Consider the following 19,992-nt stretch of genomic DNA (forward strand, 5'->3'; position numbering starts at 1 on the left):
AGAGGAAAGAAAAGAACCGGGGAAAAAGTTACAGCAGCAAAAACAACCCATTCCCCTCTTTTTTCATTTTTTTTTGTTGTTGTTTTTGCTTTGCATTTGTTTTTCTTGTGTGGGTTTTTTTTGTCGGGGCTAAACCTGGATGCCCTGGACGGCCTGTTTGATGTTCTCCAGCAGCGCCTTGTTCTCCGGGCTCTGGTACTGGTCCTGGTGGGTGTACATGTCCGTCAGCGTACTCACATACGAGTCAAAGTTCTGTTCGTTCATTGGCTCCTGTGAGGAACAGGAAGAAAAAAGCTGTGAGGAACAAGCAAATTTTGGGCGTGGCATGTTTGTTGGAAAAAGGTTTGGGAAACAGGCATAGGTGGGGGCCGGGGGATGGGGGCATCATCAGGAGAGCAGGACACAAACTCAGTGAAGTTATTTTAGTTTAGTCACAAACTCATAATCTGATCTTGGGCCTGTGGACGTCGGCGCAGTTCAACCTCAAACCCATGCAAAAACCAGGAGAGGGATGATCAGCTGATGAGTGGATGAACGCTTAATGTTTGACGTATGGAGACGAAATCAACATGTTCATGTGCAAATGCAGGAGACAGAGACGGAGCAGATCTGGCTTCGGAAAAAACTCAACTTCAGTGGGTGAAGTTAAAAAAAAAACAGTAATGTTCGTAAAAGCAAGTTTATTATGTGGCGTCCCTCAAGGCACGATTTTAGGCCAGTTGTTATTTACAACATTTCTGCTTTCTCAAGCCTGTGTCCAAAGTCTCAAGGTTTATGTCCTGAAGTAGTGTTTGCTTTACATAGCGAGAGGGACAACGAGGTGGACGGACACGTGGCACCTCTAACTTTAACAGACCAGATTTTGTCTCATTGGTGTCCCTGCACAAAGAAACACAGTGGATTTCACATGTAGCGTCCCTCAAGGCTCGATTTTAGGCCCATTTCTGCTTTTTCAAGCTCGTAACTTAAAGGGGACACATTATGCAAAATCAACTTTTTAACCATTTCAATACTTATATTTGGGACTCTGGAGGCCCTACCAGTCGCCAAAGTGTGGAAATAGAATAGTTTTCGTCATGTTTTCGTGGTCCCCCTTTGTGTAAGTATAGGCGAAAAAACACCAGCGTTCAGTTTGTCTAGCAAAACCTCACCATCTTTTTCCATAAGCATGCATTCATTTCCACATACAGAGAGAGTAGACAATTAGAATTTGATGAACGTTAACACTGGTTTTACATTAGGCGCTCCTCAAGGCTCCATTTCAGGCCTACTGTTGTTTACAATAACTTGTGACGCTAGTATCCAAAGATACGGATTGATTCAACTCCTCAAGTTTAACGTCCAGGCATAGAGTGTATTATACGCAGCAAGGAGGACACATAACTCGGATGTTTACGTTGGTGGACGAACACGTGGCACCCCCAGCTTTCAGTTAAGAAACCAGAATCTGTTTAATGAGCTCAACTCACCACCGCTTACATAACCATACATAAGCTTCAATGTACAGAAAAAAACAAAGACAGTTTAATGAACGTTAAGACTATAGCTTTTTCAAGCCTGTGTCCAAAGACATTATGTCCAAAGGTTTACGTCCTGAAGTAGCGTTTGCTTTACATAGCGAGGGGGACAAAACTAGTCTGATGTTTGTGGTGGTGGTGGACGGACACGTGGCACCTTTAAGCTAAGAGACCAGGTTTTGTCTCATTCCCTGTCCCTCGACAAAGAAACACAGTGGATTTTACATGTGGCGTCCCTCAAGGCTCGACTGTGGGCCCACTGTTGTTTACAACATTTCTGATGTTTTGTGTGTTTTTTGCCAAATGTTTTAAATATATTTACATTCGATATTGTTTTCCAGTCGAGCAAATGTCCGTCACTTATGTTTTCGTAGTTCAGCTGCAACTTTCAACAAACAAATGTGATTATTTTTTTCTGATTCCAGAGCAGCTCCGTCTCCAGGTTTGGAAATCTGATTCTACTTTCAGCTTTAACTTTAATTATTAGCTTATTCTTATAAATAATTTGTAATTACAGAAAATTTATTTTTTTCCGAAAGTATTCGTGTTGGTATTTGTTTGGGCGGGTGCACAGATATTTTAATTACTGTTAAAGGAATCATAGGAGGGTGGGGGGGTGACAGTGCAGAAGAGAGGGATAATTTGATAAAGGATAAATTGGTGTCTTACTCTGGGAGACATCTGTAAACAGCAGTTATGCTTTACTGGGGCCTCTTTCTGTGGCAGCGGTCTCTACAGGAGAGGGTGTACAGAGAAGTGTATTAGCCCGCTAAACACACGACGGCTTCACACACTAAAACACAGCGCCCCCGTGTGGCTGAATTGTAATGCATTTCTAATACTTTTCTGTTAGCAACATAAAAATGAATAAAAACTCTACGTAGTCTATGATACGTACATCACACCACTCACTCTCCCAAACCAAACCCCATAGAGAAAATTAGTGATTTTAACATCACAGCACACAGGAGTTGTTGATCCACTGCTGCCGCCATCACTAAGTTCAAACGTCTTATTTTGACAATTTGGCTTTTAAAAACCTTCATTCAGATTTACCTCAGTGACACAAAGTGACCACACGAGGCAGCAGTAGACCAGCAGCTCCTGTGTCCCCGCCAGCTAAAATGACTGATTTTCTCTATGGGCTTTGGTGTGGGAGAGTGAGTGGTTTACAAACTTCAGATTCCTGTTGAAAAGTCTGTCTCACAGTGAGATAAAGACGCGAACATGTGACGTAGAGATCGTAATTGAGAAAATAATCCAATTAGCCCCAGTCTTCTTCCTTTCTCTACACTGTGAGAAAAATGACGTCAAAACAGCCACGAGCCCTGGAACTGAAACTTTCTTTATGGGAAAAGCACAAGAAGAAGAAGAAGATGTAGTAGTAGGAGAAGAAGAAGAGCGTGGACTGCTGGTTAAAAGAAACAGAAGGTGGGAAACAGAAAGAAGCAGATGAGGAAAATATCTGAGCGTCGCTACAGGAAAAACTTCGAAAAACTTTCCGATTGTCCTCCAGGTACCACGAGAGGGAGCTCATGTATGCACCACAGTTTGAGAACTAGGGTTTAAAACAAATGCAGGAAGTTTATCACGATAAATAGGAAATGGACAAACATTAGCAAAAAAATGTCCCCAGGAAATCTGATTTAAAATTAGCTTATAATGCTAAAAGAATATACCTTTTTTTTGTCTCTTATTAGACATTAAAAGCAAGATAATCCGTGAGGACACGTAATGCAACAACAGTTTATAGATAAATTAAAGCTAACCTAGCAACAGGCAGGAAGTTAGCCAAAAATGAGCTATGGCTCTTATTAATCTGGCTCTTCTTTAAAGATGCAGTCACAAATTCCCTCTTTACTCCCGTAAACAGCTGTAATCTGGCTCAGTCCCACAGTTCCTCTCTAATCTGTAAACAGATGTAATCTGGCTCAGTCCCACAGTTCCTCTCTAATCCCGTAGATAGCTGTAATCTGGCTCAGTCCCACAGTTCCTCTCTAGTCCCGTAAACAGCTCTAATCTGGCTCAGTCTCACAGTTCCTCTCTAATCTGTAAACAGCCTAATCTGGCTCAGTCTCATTGTTCCTCTCTAATCTGTAAACAGTTGTAATCTGGCTCAGCCCCACTAGCTAATCCCCAGAGCTGTAATCTGGCTCAGTCCCACAGATCCTGTCTAATCCGAGACAGCTGTAATCTGGCTCAGTCCCACAGTTCCTCTCCTAATCCCCTGAAAGCTGTAATCTGGCTCAGTCCCACAGTTCCTGTCTAATCCCGTAGACTGCTGTAATCTGGCTCAGTCCCACAGTTCCTCTCTAATCCCATAGACAGCTGTAATCTGGCTCAGTCCCACAGTTCCTCTCTAATCCCGTAGACAGCTGTAATCTGGCTCAGTCCCACAGTTCCTCTCTCACCATGTGCGGCAGCTGGATGTTAGCTAAGCTGTTGATGAGCGACTGGCTGAGGTTCGCGAGCTCGTGCAGCAGCGAGTCGTTCTGCTGCTCGATCACTTTGTTCTCCTCCTCGATGGATTTGAGGTTCGTCTCCATGGTGGTAATCTGTGGGAATTAAAAATAAAACAAAAGATAATAATGGAATAAACGTTGTGTTCTGTTGTCCAGACTGAAGCTATCACTTTAATACTGTGTCTATTTTTTCAAAGTGAGTCATGTTACGTCCAGAGCTGTGATCATGGTCTTACTTGTGTCCTCAGCTTTATCATGTCCGACTCCACTTGATTGTTGGACTCGTTCAAATCTTTGATTTCTTCATCCAGCTGTTTGATTTCTTCATCGTTTTCGATGCCTGAAAACAGGAAACACAAGATTTTATTATTTCCAACACACACAGGAGCTGTTGATCCACTGCTGCCTCCATCACTCAGCTCACGCGTTAGCATTGACCTCAGTGACACAAAGTGACCACACGAGGCAGCAGAGGACCAGCAGCTCCTGTGTGTGTGATGTTAAAATCACTGATTTTCTCTATGGGCTTTGGTGTGGGACAGTGAGGGGTTTACACACTTCATTCTGTCTCACAGTGAGATAAAGACGTGAACGTGTGCTAAGATCACCCCCTGGTGGTTGATGTAATGTTAGCTAACTAACTAAATCAATAACAAAAAACAATAGTATATAAAGAGTTTAGTATCCCATGGTTTAAGTAAGTAAATAGTGTAGATGTGTTTTGATCACTTTCAGGCTCATGTTTTGTGCTTCTGACCTTTACTTGCTCTCTGCTTGATTGTCAGCATCTCCACTCCGCTCATCCGGGCTTTCTTCATGGCCGAGGTGGCTCGAGGACAACCGGACAGACTGCCGTGACAAACACACGTTAATAAGGAAACAACGATCCAGCTGCTGCAGGAAGGATTTGACAAAATGGCCACCCTCCACACCTCCGATGTGTCAGGAAGCTCCCGCTGACGTGTCCCGACCCGTCGCAGCCCGGGGTCGGACAGGTCATGCCGTCCGTCTTGCCGGACTTCCAGACAAACTGCGAGCCGTTGACGTAGTTGTCCTTCTGCCTCTTGGCAGCCAGGGGGCAGCCAGACGCGCTGCGGTGGGAGGCGTACTTCCCCGTCACGTGACCCTGTCCGTCGCAGCCCGGGACTGGACACCTGAGATGTGTGTCAGAATTAGTGACATCGACAGTTGTGTTAACCCTTACCTTAAAACGCTCACTTTACTTAAATACAGTAAAAGTAAATAAATGAGTGACTATTTGAAAACAATGCTAAGAAAAAATGAAACTCCGCCCTCCTTGTGCAGAAACCTTACTTGATTGGCTCCTGGTCGTCCTTGTCTTCTTTGCTGTGGATGATTTTGATGCCGCTCTTCTTGGCACGTGGACAACCTGACAGACTGCAGGACAGACAGACCGACAGACAGAGAGACAGACAGACACAGGGACAGATGTTTTATATAATGGACTTTTACAGTCGAGATTATTGTGGTTGTTCCAGGTGCAGTTCATTGTACCTCCTGTGGGAGGCGTAGTTTCCAGTGATGTGTCCAGAGCCGTCACAACCGGGGGTCGGACACCTGAGACACAAACACACAGCATCAGACTCGTGTGTCTTCAGACTCGCGGCGTCAGACTCGCGTGTCTTCAGACTCGCGGCGTCAGACTCGCTTGTCTTCAGACTCGCGGCGTCAGACTCGCTTGTCTTCAGACTCGCGGCGTCAGACTCGCTTGTCTTCAGACTCGCTTGTCTTCAGACTTGCGGCGTCAGACTCGCTTGTCTTCAGACTCGCGGTGTCAGACTCGCGTGTCTTCAGACTCGCGGCATCAGACTCGCGTGTCTTCAGACTCGCGCCGTCAGACTCGCTTGTCTTCAGACTCGCGGCGTCAGACTCGCGTGTCTTCAGACTCGCGGCGTCAGACTCGCGTGTCTTCACTCGCGGCGTCAGACTCGCGTGTCTTCACTCGCGGCGTCAGACGTTTGTGAAACTCACTTAAGCTCTTGCGAGTTTGTCGTCATCATCCCGCGGATGTTCTTGTCTGCGAGCTGACAACTGGACAACCTGCAGGAGACGGAGACACACACACACACACATGAATACCAACAGTGATTTAAAGGCTATCCCTTTAAATTCAGGGTTTTTTGGAGGTGTGTGTGTGTGTGTGAGAGAGAGTGTGTGTGTGTGTGTGTGTGTGTGTGTGTGTGTGAGTGTGTGTGTGTCATTCAGAGCTCTCGTGGAAAAAATTTTGTTTATTTTCAATATTTAATTTTGTTACTTTGCTGAATATTTAAGAGTTGGATAGCGCCCTGTTTATTGTGCAGTGGTACACAGACACAGAGATTTGCACAAGTGAAAGGCCACATTTTCTCTTTGTTTCTCTTTACCCAAGTTAACATTTGTGTGTCAATTGTGCGCTTCAATTCAAAGTTCAAATAAATACCAAATGCTCTAAAATACTGTACATAGGGTTTTAATTCTTCATTCAGGTATAAACGTCTTAGGATGTTAAAGAATGTAATAGCGTTATAGATAGCGTCATAAAAAATAGTGTCAGTTACTTTGCTGAGTAAATTAATTACTAATTACTTTTACAATGTGGTAACTGAGTTACCAAGGCAGAAGTCATTTGTAACTATAACTAATTACTTTTTTGAAGTAAGATGCCCATCACTGGTCCCTGCCAGCTAAAATCACTGGTTGTCTCTATGGACTTTGGTGTGGGAGAGTGAGTGGTTTACAAACTTCAGTTTCCTGTTGGAAAAGTCCGTCTCACAGCGAGATAAAGACGTGAACGTGTTTTTAAAGACGTCATAAACTTAAACTGAGGTCGATTTTGTGAGGTGTGTCTTCTGTGAAGTGGTTAAAATCAGTTTCTCCTGTTTGTTCACAGATTTTCACAGTTTACAGTAAGTAAAGTCTTTCTTACGTGATGAGCTCCTTCTTGCTCTCCTTGCACGGCGGGTACTTGTGGTGTTTGGGGCTGGGCGTGGTCACCTCGGTCGGGTAGCGCTGCTCGTCCAGCAGCTCCTGGAACGGGTCCAGCTCGTCGCTCTGGTGCAGGGACGAGAAATAGAGCGACTACGGCGCGTCACTGTGACGCGTCGCTGCGCGCTCCTGCTAACAAGCGTCGTATTCAGTGTGTCTGACCTCCGTCCTCTTACCTCCTTGTGCTCCTGCTCGTCTCCCAGGCGCTTGATCTTGGGGTAGTCGACGGGCAGGTCCCAGCAGTCGGCCTCGCTCAGCTGGTAGCAGCGGCTGCTCAGCAGGGCCTGACGCTGCGGGGACATGGGCTGCAGGGGGGTCAACACCGTCCCGCTGCCCTCCGGACCCCCGGGCTGACCGGCCACGTCCACCGCGCCGCTGTCGTCCAGGTCGTCCACCGGACTCTGACGGAGACAACGTGATGTTGACTGTGTGTAACCAGCAGCGTTTAATCTGACAGATTAAGAACAGGCTGCGACGTCGTCGCCTTCAGTCTCTGAGGTCATGTGATCATAACAGGCCTTTTACAACCGCTCACTCTCCCACACACACACTCACTCACTCTCCCACACCAAAGTCCACAGAGAAAACAAGTGATTTTAGCTGCTGGTCCTCTGCTGCCTCGTGTGGTCACTTTGTGTCACTGACGTCAATCTGAACAAAGGATTTCAAACACTGAAGAGACAAAATAAGAGATTAGCACTGAGTGATGGAGGCAGCAGTGGATCAACAACTCCTGTGTGTGAGACGTGAAAATCATTGGTTTTCAGGTGTCTGTATTTGACACCTGCTGGTGTCCCGTGGCTCCGCCCCCTGTCACCTGTTTCACGCCCAGAGCGTGCGGCATCTCCCGGCACCGCGTCGACAGGTTGAGGATGGCCGTGGCCGCCATGTGCGCCGCCTCCATGTCGTGGGTGTAGTCGAAGCTGCTCTTACTGCAGGTGCTGCTGGCACTGCTGCCTCCGCCCCCTCCTCCGCCTCTGAGCCCGCCCCCTCCTCCGCCTCCCCCACAGCTCAGGCTGCTGCTGCTGCTCGGAGCGTAGCTGCTGGTCGTGCTGCTCGCCGGACTCGACGTCTTACAGAAGCGCTTGACTGAAAACGTCCAGAAGACGAGAAGTCATGAGACGTCAATGACGACACGCAGCGTCATCATTACAGGGGAAAAGTTGAGATAGTGATATTAAAAAGTCATTAGTCAGGGATTATTACTCAAGATTATCAGATATGAGGTCATAATTATAAAGAGAATATAAAATCAGGAGATTAAAACCTGAAATTACAAGAGTCATCACTATGGAAGTCACGTGAAATTAGGGCCTAAAAAGTCGTCATAATGAGACAAAATGTCAACATTATGAGACAAGAATCATCCTAATTATAAAGAGAATTTAAAATCATGAGATTAAAAGCGGGTCACACGGTGGTGTAGTGGTTAGCACTCTCGCCTTGCAGCGAGAAGACCCGGGTTCGAGCCCCTGTTGGAACAAGGGCCTTTCTGCATGGAGTTTGCATGTTCTCCCCGTGTGTGCGTGGGTTCTCTCCGGGTTCTCCAGCTTCCTCCCACAGTCCAAAAACATGCAATGTGGGGATTAGGTAAATTGGACACTCTAAATTGACCATAAGAGTGAGTGTGAGAGTGAATGGTTGTTTGTCTCTAGTTGTGTGTGTGTGTGTGGCCCTGCGATGGACTGGCAAACTGTCCAGGGTGTACCCCGCCTATCCCCCGATGTAGCTGAGATTGGCACAGCACCCCCCGCGACCCTCTGGTGGAGGATAAAGCGGTTAGATGATGATGATGACTGAGATTAAAAGCTGAAAATAACAACGACTCCCTCATGCTTTCACTTACACGTCTGTGCTATTTTTAATCCCGTTGATGTCGTTTAATGAAGAGTGTCGTGTGTAAATAACGTCTTCATGTCATTTTTTTCCAGACGTGAGCGTTTTAAGACGAACACACATCACAGTTCTCGCTCCTGCTTTCTTTCTTTTCTCAATCTAGGAAAACGTTAAATAACAAGAACAAAGAACACGAGCGTCGTGACGCAGGCGCCGCTGCTTTAAAAACCTCAGCTCGTCTTCATTATCTCTCTCCTCATTCTCAATCCCTCCATCTGCACCTGCACCTCCTCCTCCTCCTCCTCCTCCTCCTCTCTCTGCTTGGCATTTCCATAACTGTGCTCTGCCTTCACTGCTGCCATGTGGAGCTGGAAAACCCTGGCAGAGGATAATAAAGAGAAAAGACAGAGTGTGTGTGTGTGTGCTTGTGTGTGTGTATGTGTGTGCGCTTGTGTGTGTGTATGTGTGTGTCAGGAACAAAATGTTCTCCCGAGAATAAGAAAAATGAAATCCCACATCGCCGTTGTATCGGCGTGCAGGTTTTTTCCGTCTGTGTTTATGAAGAAAACTCCATTTCAAACGTAAACACTGTCAAACAATAAAACAATTATATTGTATAACATTGTAAAATAATACATATATATATACAAATATATATATATATATATATATATATTTATATTGACACAAATCCAATTCCATAAAAAAATCTTATTTTACGAATCGTGAAGCCTTTAGAGTTTTGTACTTTCACGTGTCTGATTGGACAATTCCAGCTGTCAATCACACCTGGGTTTTTTTCATCATTTCGAAAACTGCAACCTCCTCCGTCGCCCCCTGGTGGCCGTTCATTCTATTCTTATTTGCTGGTCGGCTTTGAGAGGAACATGACGATGTTGCGTTGACGTTGCTCACCATCGAAGCCCTTAGGGGGCGTGTCTCGCCCGTGCTGGGACTTGGCGGTCAGGCCTCTCTTGCCGTAGCCGGCGGCGTGCTGGCCGTCGTAGCCGCTGTAGTCGTAGCTGGTCTTGGAGTATTTCTCCAGCTCCTTGGCCAGGTTGGAGCGTGGCGTCGTGGTCGGGACGTTGTTCTTGTAGCCGTACTGAGGAATCTCCAGCTGTTTGACGAAGCACATCGGCCTGCAACGCAACCGTGGAGGGTTAGCATCCAGTGTTTCAGATTTAAATAACTATTGATGATGTGTTTGCGATATGTCGCCAATCGCCATCCTCTGTTCAGAATCTGATAGAACTGTTAAGAGTTTGTGGATTTTTACAACTTACAGCATGAGATGTCAAATGCTAAAAATGTTTGGTTACTTTTTGATGTACGTGAAAATCCAAGGAACATCAAAGGGACATCAAAGGAATCCAAACTTATTTTTTGGAATCTTGAATTGAACAAAAATACTGACACACATTATTTAAAGTTTAATAATGTATGTCAAAGTAATCAAAAGTACATTTTTTGAAATACTTTAACAAACCTACTGATGTATGTTATTTAAAGTTTAACATCAAAGGAATCAAAACATGACTTTTCAGAATGTTAACGGAACAAAACTGTTGAACATCTTTTTCACTGCAAATCCCCGAAATTCAAGGTCACCTTACAAATACGGCCAATACATCAATGAAATAATAATAATTACACATTGACTCCGGCCACACGGCAGTGTAGTGGTTAGCACTCTCGCTTTGCAGCGAGAAGACCCGTGTGTGCGTGGGTTCTCTCCGGGTTCTCAGGCTTCCTCCCACAGTCCAAAAACATGCAATGTGGGGAATAGGTAAATTGGACACTCAAAATTGACCATAGGAGTGAGTGTGAGAGTGAATGGTTGTTTGTCTCTAGTTGTGTGTGGCCCTGCGATGGACTGGCGAACTGTCCAGGGTGTACCCCGCCTATCGCCTGATGTAGCTGAGATTGGCACAGCACCCCCCGCGACCCTCTGGTGGAGGATAAAGCGGTAGATGATGACTGACTGACTGACACATTGACTCTTGAGTTGACTCTCATGTTGAGGTGAAGAACGTCGTGGGATTAGTCAGGAGGTCGGGTGTCATCGGCGTAACGGTGGTCACCAAGTTTTTGAAAATATGACCGAGGCTAAGAAAGTAGACGGTAAAAACAACAGGACCCAGGTCAGAGCCTTGAGGAATGCCAGAAATAACTGAGTTGGAAAACTCACTTATCATGTTTTCTTAAACCGTGATGACAGCAGACACAGGAGAGCGGCGTCTGGTTGGACGTCAGAGTGTGTGCGTGTGTGTGTGTGTCTGTGTCTGTGTGTGTGCCGTACCTGAGGACGCGGTCCGACGTCTGGTTTGATTTACTGCCGCTGTCGGTCAGGTGACTTTTCTCATGGACCTTTGCCATCTTCTCTGCAGCAGCGATGGGACAACCAGACAGACTAGAGGAGAGAGGAGGTGAGGAGAGAGGAGATGAGGAGAGAGGAGGTGGGGGGGACAACACATGACCTGGTTACACACTGTACTGACACACACACACACACACACACACGAGAGGTTCACTAAAACTGTGGTGTGATTTCATGATGTGTTGTGTTGTGTTGTGTTGTGTTGGACTGTATTGTGTTGTGTTGGAACTGTATTGTGTTGTGTGTGTTGTGTAACTGTATTTTGTTGTGTTGTGTGTGACTGTGCTGTGTGTGTTGTGCTGTGTTGTGTTGTGTTGTGTTGTGTTTGTGCTGTGTTGAACTGTACTGTGCTGTGTGTGTGTTGTGTTGCTGTGTTGTGTGTGTTGGTGTGGACTGTGCTGTGTTGTGTTGTGCTGTGACTGTGCTGTTGACTGCTGTGTGCTGTGCTGTGTTGTGTTGTGTTATTGTGCTGTGCTGTGTTGCTGTGCTGTGCTTGTGTTGTGTTGTGTTGTGTTGTGTTGTGTTGTGCTGTGCTGTGTTGTGTTGTGTTGGACTGTGTTGGTTGTGTTGTGTTGGAGGTGTTGTATTGTGTTGTGCTGTGTCATGTTGGGCTGTGTGGGTTGTGCTGTGTGGTGTGGTGTGGTGTGTGTGTGTTGTGTGTGCGTGCAGTGCGTGTGGTGCTGTGCTGTGCTGTGCTGTGCTGTGCTGTGTTGTGTTGTGTTGTGTTGTGCCAGGTTGCTGTGCTGTGTTGTGTTGTGTTGTGTTGTGTGGCGGTGCGGTGCGGTGTGTGCTGTGTGCTGTGTTGTGTTGTGTTGTGTTGTGTTGTGTTGTGTTGTGTTGTGTTGTGTTGTGTTGTATAGGCCCCCTGCCTGAGACATAGACGCTTGTTCTCAGTGGGTAAAAAAACATGGCTGCCAACAGAGACTCAACAATCTCGCCATTAGACAGACTTTTCCAACAGGAAACTGAAGTTTGTAAACCACTCACTCTCACACACACACACACACACACACACACACACACTCATAGAGAAAACCAGTGATGATTGATCCACTGCTGCCTCCATCACTAAGGTCACGTGTCTTATTTGATAAAGACGTGGACATCGTAGACTGAGGTGAATATTTGGTTGTGTGTCTATAATCAGCTGTTCTCATGTCGACTCACACTTTATAAAAAACTGTCACTTTAATGTGTAACTGACTTGTTTGCAGCTTCATGGTTTTTTTTTCTAGTGAGGATAAATTGAGCTTCACGGCTGCTGGCATCAAACATCTGTGTGTGTGTGTGTGAATTCAGGGTGAAACACTTCCTCTTCCTCCCCAGCCTTTTCTGTCACTCCCAACAATTCCTAATTACTTCAGAAACAGCGGGGAAGAGTGTGTGTGTGTGTGCGTGTGTGTGTGTGGGAAGTGTGCAACGCATCAGCTCGGCAGCTGCTGCTGCTGCCATGGAGGGGTTACCATGGCGACTGCCAGACATGAAAGCAGTGTGAGCTGGTGGCTAACAGAAGCTAACGCTAGCTATAGCTGGTGCTTTGTTTCCTCTCCCAGTGGAGCTGTGCTAAATAACACACCCCGCATCCACCGTGTGTGTCTGTGTGCGTGTGTGTGAGTAAAAGAGTGTGAATTCTAATTACTTTACATAATTTGTGAAGTGCAGTGTGTGTGTGTGTGTGTGTGTGTGTCTGCCTGTTAAACACTTGAACTGATGATGTGACGCAGACACACCTTCAGCTCTCACACACACACACACACACACACTTGACTTGGACATGTTCCAACACTTTTGCTGAGATAATTTTGGACAACACAAAATAAATAAATGGACCTTTTCTTTTTTTATAACTGGACAAAAACTCATGAAATAAAAACTAAACAATCTGGAGTCAGGGTCGCTGCAAACACGGACAGGAAGCTTTTAATACATGACCTCTACGTGTTAGTAGAGGTCGTACAAATGTCTCTTCATTTACTTTGACCCGTGGATGTATTATAAGAACTGTGCGTAGCTCCGCCCCTTCAGCTGCGTCTATTGTTATGGAGTTGCTCACTCGGCGCATATGAACTTTGTGACTTCCTGCTTTATTTCCGGGTTGTGCGGCCCACAGAGCATACATGCTATACATTGATCCACTGCTGCCTCCATCACTAAGTTCACATGTCTTATTTTCTTGAATTCGGCATATAAAATCTTTCATTCAGATTCGCTTCAGTGACACAAACCTGCCACAAGAGGCAGCGGTAGACGAGCAGCTCCTGTGTCCCCGCGAGCTAAAATGAGCGACTTTCTCTATGGGGTTTGGTGTTTGGAGAGTGAGTGGTTTACAAACTAATAAAATCAGCATCAGTTCATGTCTTTATGTCTTTGTGAGACAGACTTTTCCAACAGGAAACTGAAGTTTGTGTAGTATCTGTATGAGTCCTGTGTCAGAGGGGTTTCCTTCTACACCATCACTCATCACAACTCATCGTTCGTAAGAAGAAGGAAGCCTGATCAAAAACGACATTTGTAAACCACTCACTCTCCCACACCAAAGCCCATAGAGAAAACCAGTGATTTTAACATCGTTGATCCACTGCTGCCTCCATCACTTCGGCACTGGAAATTCTGCGTTAGGTTAAAACCTCAGTGACACAAAGTGACCACACCACTGATTTTCTCTGTGTGGGAGAGTGAGTGGTTTACAAACTTCAGTTTGTCTCACAGTGAGATAAAGACGTGAACGTGTTCTTAAAGATATCGTAGACTTCCACTGAAGCAGTTTCTTTATTCAGTGAGTTAAGTGTATCTGTAAAGTCCGTTAACGTGTAAAAGTTAATCTCTGTGACCTGTGGTCGTCCGAAAAGAAACACAACAACACACAGACTTCACAGTCGCAGCCACAGTCACATGACGCGGGCTGCCGCTGAGGCCGCTCACTCACCTGCGGTGTGAGTTCCTGTTGCTATTGACATGGCCCCGTCCGGAGCAGCCGGGAGTAGGACACTTTAAAACATTTTCATACATGGCAAGAACTTTGACAGACAGGAAGAGGTGAGAAAGACAGCGAGGGTTAGGAGCAGACACCAGAGTTACCGAGCATTCAGCTGACGGCGGTTAGACATGCACACGCACACACGCGGAAAAACGTCACAAAATAAGCACAAACTCACAAAAATGAAAAGACAAACATTCCTGCCTTCAGTTTTCATTTTGTCTGGTTGAACGTTTACTAATGAGAGATGAATGTATTAATTACATTAACTACTTCATGTGTTCATCTTTGACTTAAGTTGAGCTTCGAACTTCGTGTTACACTTACTGTGCGACACAGCTACTGAAGAAGCTAGCAGCTGCAGTAGCCACTAACATCAAACACCAATGCCACAGTGTCTAGCTACAGGAGCTTCTCGCAGCTACAGTAGCCGCTAACACCGAACACCAATGCCACAGTGTCTAGCTACAGGAGCTTCTCGCAGCTACAGTAGCCGCTAACACCGAACACCAATGCCACAGTGTCTAGCTACAGAACAAGCTAGCAGCTACAGGAGCTTCTCGCAGCTACAGTAGCTGCTAACATCAAACACCAATGCCATAGAGTCTAGCTATGAAGAAGCTAGCAGCTACAGGAGCTACTTGCAGCTACAGTAGCTGCTAACATCAACACCAATGCCATAGAGTCTAGCTACAGAAGAAGCTAGCAGCTACAGGAGCTTCTCGCAGCAACAGTAGCTGCTAACATCAAACACCAATACCATAGAGTCTAGCTACAGAAGAAGCTAGCAGCTACAGGAGCTTCTCGCAGCTACAGTAGCCGCTAACATCGAACACCAATGCCATAGAGTCTAGCTACAGAAGAAGCTAGCAGCTACAGGAGCTTCTCGCAGCTACAGTAGCCGCTAACATCAAACACCAATGCCATAGAGTCTAGCTACAGAAGAAGCTAGCAGCTACAGGAGCTGCTAACATCAAACAGTAAGATCAGATCAAGATTCAGATGAGTTATTTTGCGACTTTGGCTCTGAGCTAAAATAAAATAAAATAAACAAAGGCTAAACATAAATTATGACACACGTCATAAGTGACTTTCTGTCCCTATCAAATAAAGTAATGGTTCCCAAACACTGGGCCGAGGACCACAAATTCATTAAGGGTCCCCAAACACATTTACAGAAAAAAATATTTAAACAACATTTAGGAAACATTTATTGTAAATAAAAACATTATTATTATTCTCACAGAACATTTTATTTTATATCTTCGTAATAATGTCATGTTCCTTTTTAACTGTAAATGCAACCACAGCATTTTTTATTTAAAATATGAAACATCATTTAATTTAGATTTTTGTAACAATAATCAGTTTTTTTGACCAAAGGCAGAAACTTAAATGTGATGAGTGTTAGTAAAGCTCAGGAAAACACGTTTATACGCGTTCTACAACATATACACAGAGTATATGATGTACAGGTGTAAGTGTGACCGGTGAGTTTTTCTCATGCAGTTTTATGAGCAGCTGGATCACAATGACAACACACACACACACACACACACACACACACAAAGAAAACAAAAACACACTCAACCTGTATTTAAAATCTGATTCCAAAGTAAAAGCTCTTCTCTTTCAACTGAATTTTCCTCCACTGATCAATAAAGTCTCCACAATAATTATGCGTCACATTATGATTATAATTCACGTGTATAATAATATTTATGAATGAGCGGGAAAAGGTTCACGGTCACGGAATCAAACCCAACATCAACAACACAAAGGTCGTGCAGGTCGACGGTCAACATGCACGACAACGTCCAAGTGTGCGACAGAATCATCGAACAAGTCATTTCTGAAGTTTGTTTTTATTCACTGACTTAAATACGGAGCTGTGTTTACATTAATGTCCGTGCATTTTAATGGGAGAAATAGTCACGGTTTTATCGCACACTGTCAGAACTGGACCAGAACTGGACCAGAACTGGACCCAGCATCAGACTGACTTAAATGACTTGTTAGATAGTTCTCATTCTGAAATCAAATCAGTGGGACCTACTCTCAGGTGGGACTCTGTCTTTGTGTGGACACCCGGAGAGGCTGCGGTGGTGCGGGTACAGACCCGTCACATGACCCGTCCCGTCGCAGCCCGGCGTCGGACACTTGCTCTCCTTCTTGTCCCCCCTGGAAGAATCTGGAGACGACGAGAGAAAACGTGAGTGTGGACACAGACGCCTCAAGAGCTACATTTAGCACTATGATTAAAACATTGGAATAAATGAATAAACATTTGTTGTATTTCACTTTGACATAGCATAAGTGTTTGGCATTAGCAACTATTGTACTCTGGCTACAGTAGCTGCTAACATCAAACACCAATGACACCGCATTTGGTTAAAATATCAGCTAGAAGCTACGGTAACTGCTAATGTCAAACACTGACGCCACAGCGTCTAGCGACAGTAGCCGCTAACATGTCACACTGTCCATAAAGTAGCCGCTAACATCACACACCAATGCCACAGTGGCTAGCTACAGCAGAAGCAGCTATTGTAGCTGCTAGCGACTACAGTAGCCGCTAACATCAAACACTAATGCCATGGAGTCTAGCTACAGTAGAAGCTAGCAGCTACAGGAGCTGCTAACATCAAACACAGACGTCACAACATGCTCAGCTAGCGGGATCTACCTGTAGCGCCCTCTTTAGTGCAGCACAAGTCATTCAAACATCATTTAAAGTATTTTCGTGTTCTCTTCTGTATTTCCTTGATCACCATAAACAAAATAAATCACTTCCACAGCTTTAATGAATCATAACATCACTCAAAGCGTCACAGGAGACTAGATAGCATCATCAGGCGTTTGGTCTCTGCGGGCTAACAAAGCCTGTGCTAATGAAGCTAGTCTGATAACTGCTCATGCTCGTTGTGTGCGAGTGGATTCAGAGAAATAGGCCACAGATCGTGTCCCACAGATGAGATGTGCTCTCCTAACAGGCCGTGCAGACCGCGCCATTACTCATGCCTGACACGCCGTCCGACGCTCGCACGCTGGCCTATTTTAACAACATGAGCTGCTGTCAGGGGATCGATCTGCCAAAGAAACACAAAAAAAAACAAAAAAGCAGCAGAGGAAATGAAAAAATGAAGCCCATTATCTCATCAGAGGCGGCGTTTTTTTTCCTTCTTTTTTAAATAACATGGGTTTAAAGAAGACTGAGGTCAGAGAACTCATTCACACCAGCGGGACCAGATTTTAGGAACCAGCTGAAAAAAGTTTTCTTGTGTGTGAGAAAAGCCTCAGGCCTCTGCTGCTGCTGCTGCTGCTGCTGCTGCTGCTGCTGCTGATGATGATGATGACCTGGGTTCCCAGTTTTCGGGTCAAATGTGGTGTGGAGAGGAGCAGTGGAATTGGCAGCAAACGCGATCAGGCGGTGATTTGGTGGATATAACAACAACAACACAACAACACACAACAACGACTCTGAGGGTTATTAGGATTAGAAAATGGTGGCATGTGAGAAATAACCATGTCTGTTTGTTGAGGCGTTAGCACATGAATATGTCAGTGTAAGTCTACAATGTCTACGTCACATGTTTCACGTCTTTATCTCACTTTTCCAACAGGAAACTGAAGTTTGTGAACCACTCACTCTCCCACACCAAAGCCCAGAGAGAAAACCAGTGATTTTAACATCGCACACACAGGAGTTGTTGATCCATTGCTGCCTCCATCACTAAGTTCAAATGTCTTATTTTGTCAATTTGGCTTTTGAAAATCCTGCATGTTGATTTACTTTAGTGACACAAAGTGACCACACGAGGCAGCAGAGGACCAGCAGCTCCTGTGTCCCTGCGACCCAAAATCACTGATTTTCTCTATGGGGTTTGGTGTGGGAGAGTGAGTGGTTTACAAACTTGAGTTTCCTGTGTGAAAAGTCTGTCTCACAGTGAGATAAAGACGTGGACGTGTTCTTAAGACGTCGTAGACTCAAACTGAGACGTAGATGTGTTCGTTTTTAACCACTCACTCACTCACTCTCCCACGGCCTGATGTTAGAATCACTGGTTTTCAAATATATTCTTACGGCTTATATTTTATTATGGTTAAAACCAGTTTTTCCTCACTGGCGTGGACGGAAATATTAGTTAAGTTAGAAAAAAAAATCAATAAACACAGTCAGACTGCAGAGGTCACAGAGGTCAGTGTGTGTGGGTCTTACCTTTAGGGTAATACGCCCTCTTCAGCCCGTCGTGGTGCATCCTGGACCTGCGGTCCTCGGCGCTGCTGCTCAGCCTCGGGCTGTGCCCGGCGTGCTCCGAGGCCATGCGGTCCCTCATGACCTTTGCCCTCTCGGACTCCAGGGCGATGGCCTTCTCCAGCAGCGACAGGTTCCCCTTGGCCATGTCGAAGGTCTCGTCGGAGCGGTCGGACGCCACGGACGTGGTGTCCTCGTCGCCCTCCTGGCTGCAGCTGGTGGGGTAACCGCGCGATGCCGGGCTCAGCTGCTCCTCCAGCTTCAACAGGTTCACCATGTCTGAGTAGTGGTGCTCCGCGGAGCGGGGCTCCTCTGGCGCCCCCTGGTGGCAGCTCTCGTACCTGAGGATGGAATAAAAGCGACTGTGAGGTGGTTTCAGTCAGTGTTAGATGGACTACAAACTAAAGCCTTTTTGTCGTAGGATTTTATTGCATCTTATCTTTAAAATAATCCATTTATATCAAAAATACACCTTCTATCAATATTTGGTGATGAATAGATTCCAAAGAAAGGCTTTAGCTGGACGCGCCCTCTTTAGCTGGACACGCCCTCTTTAGCTATTATGTCTCAGGTCCTGTCCTGTCCTGTCCTGTCAGACTAGCATCAGGTGGACATACCTGCTGTGGTGGTGGTGGTGGTGGTGGTGAGCATGGTGGTGCGCCACCTGCTGGTCGGCGGCGTGCTGCAGCTGTTGGTGGATCAGGTGTCCGGCGCGGTCACACGGCTGCGTCTCGCTGAGTTTGCGAGCCAGATCGAAGCACTGGTTCCTTAGACACTCCAGGCTGCTGAGACACACCCCCTCCTCGTTCTCCTCCGCCCTCATCCCCACCACGCCCCGCCCCTCGTCCGCCGCGGCGACCTCCGTGTAGCCGTCCTCGGGCAGCACGGCGCCGTGGCCCTGCGCGAGCAGCTTGAGGGAGTCGACCGTCTCCCTGACGACGTCGCTGTCCAGGTCCACGCTCAGCTCACCCTTCCTGTCCCCGCACTCGCTGCCGTCGTCCTCGTCCTCGTCCTCCCCGCCGCTGTTGGAGGAGTTGCTGTTCATCTCAGACTCGGTCATGGCCTGGTAGGCGGCGTCTTCTGCGATCTTGCCAAGGTTGAGCAGCGACTTTGCGACCAGCTCGTCATAGTTCTCGTAGTCTTCGCTGGTGGCGCCGATGGCGCCGCTGTTGTTGTTGTTGTTGTCGTCCTTCTGGACTGAGAGGAGCTTTGATTGTCCGCCGGGTTTATAAAGGGTCACTGTGTTCAGAAAAACAAGTGATACGTCACATTTACTGTGTAGATTACGTTGTTTCCACTACAGCACCGCGTGGCGTCTGTCACGTCCAGGGCTCCGTAACAAAGAAACAAGGAAAAACAGTTTTAATGTCACCAGTGAATAATCTGTGAATAATCGGTGAATAATCTGTCAATAATCTGTCAATAATCAGTGAATAATCTGTGAATAATCAGTGAATAATCTGAATAATAAGAATTGAATAATCTGTGAATAATCCGTGAATAATCCGGTAATCTGAATAATCAGTGAATAATTGGGGAATAATCGGTGAATAATTGGGGAATAATCGGTGAATAATCAGTGA

General features: G+C 45.9%; 1 protein-coding gene across 2 annotated transcripts; it reads right to left on the reverse strand.

Moving 5' to 3' along the window:
• Positions 1-74: 74 nt before the first annotated feature.
• Positions 75-19,541, reverse strand: LOC122762832 (myelin transcription factor 1-like protein). Of its 2 annotated transcripts, XM_044018021.1 has the most exons (18): positions 19,027-19,541; positions 18,374-18,750; positions 16,211-16,345; positions 14,104-14,194; positions 11,100-11,210; positions 9,716-9,939; positions 7,782-8,053; positions 7,141-7,365; positions 6,906-7,030; positions 5,972-6,040; positions 5,495-5,557; positions 5,294-5,377; positions 4,912-5,133; positions 4,737-4,828; positions 4,216-4,319; positions 3,929-4,072; positions 2,187-2,249; positions 75-270 (listed from the first exon to the last, which is right to left on the reverse strand). In XM_044018021.1, the coding sequence occupies exons 1-18, from the start codon at positions 19,467-19,469 to the stop codon at positions 130-132; spliced, it is 2,985 nt and encodes a 994-aa protein (XP_043873956.1). In that variant the 5' UTR covers positions 19,470-19,541; the 3' UTR covers positions 75-129. The 2 variants fall into 2 exon arrangements, with proteins under 2 accessions (XP_043873956.1, XP_043873957.1); XM_044018022.1 differs by lacking the exon at positions 2,187-2,249 and having other exon boundaries at positions 6,906-7,057.
• Between the last annotated feature and the right edge of the window lie 451 nt (positions 19,542-19,992).

The sequence above is a fragment of the Solea senegalensis genome, unplaced genomic scaffold (genome assembly GCF_019176455.1).
Source record: "Solea senegalensis isolate Sse05_10M unplaced genomic scaffold, IFAPA_SoseM_1 scf7180000016119, whole genome shotgun sequence".
Lineage (NCBI taxonomy): Eukaryota > Metazoa > Chordata > Actinopteri > Pleuronectiformes > Soleidae > Solea > Solea senegalensis.

What these genes read in the sequence shown, in the direction of transcription:
- LOC122762832 (XM_044018021.1), bottom strand. Translation starts at nt 19,469, where the DNA reads ATGACCGAGTCTGAGATGAACAGCAACTCCTCCAACAGCGGCGGGGAG. An exon ending in CACCACCACCACCACAGCAG is followed by an intron (nt 18,751 to 19,026) that starts GTATGTCCACCT and finishes TTCCATCCTCAG; the next exon opens with GTACGAGAGCTGCCACCAGG. An exon ending in ACGAGCAGGAGCACAAGGAG is followed by an intron (nt 7,031 to 7,140) that starts GTAAGAGGACGG and finishes TCCCTGCACCAG; the next exon opens with AGCGACGAGCTGGACCCGTT.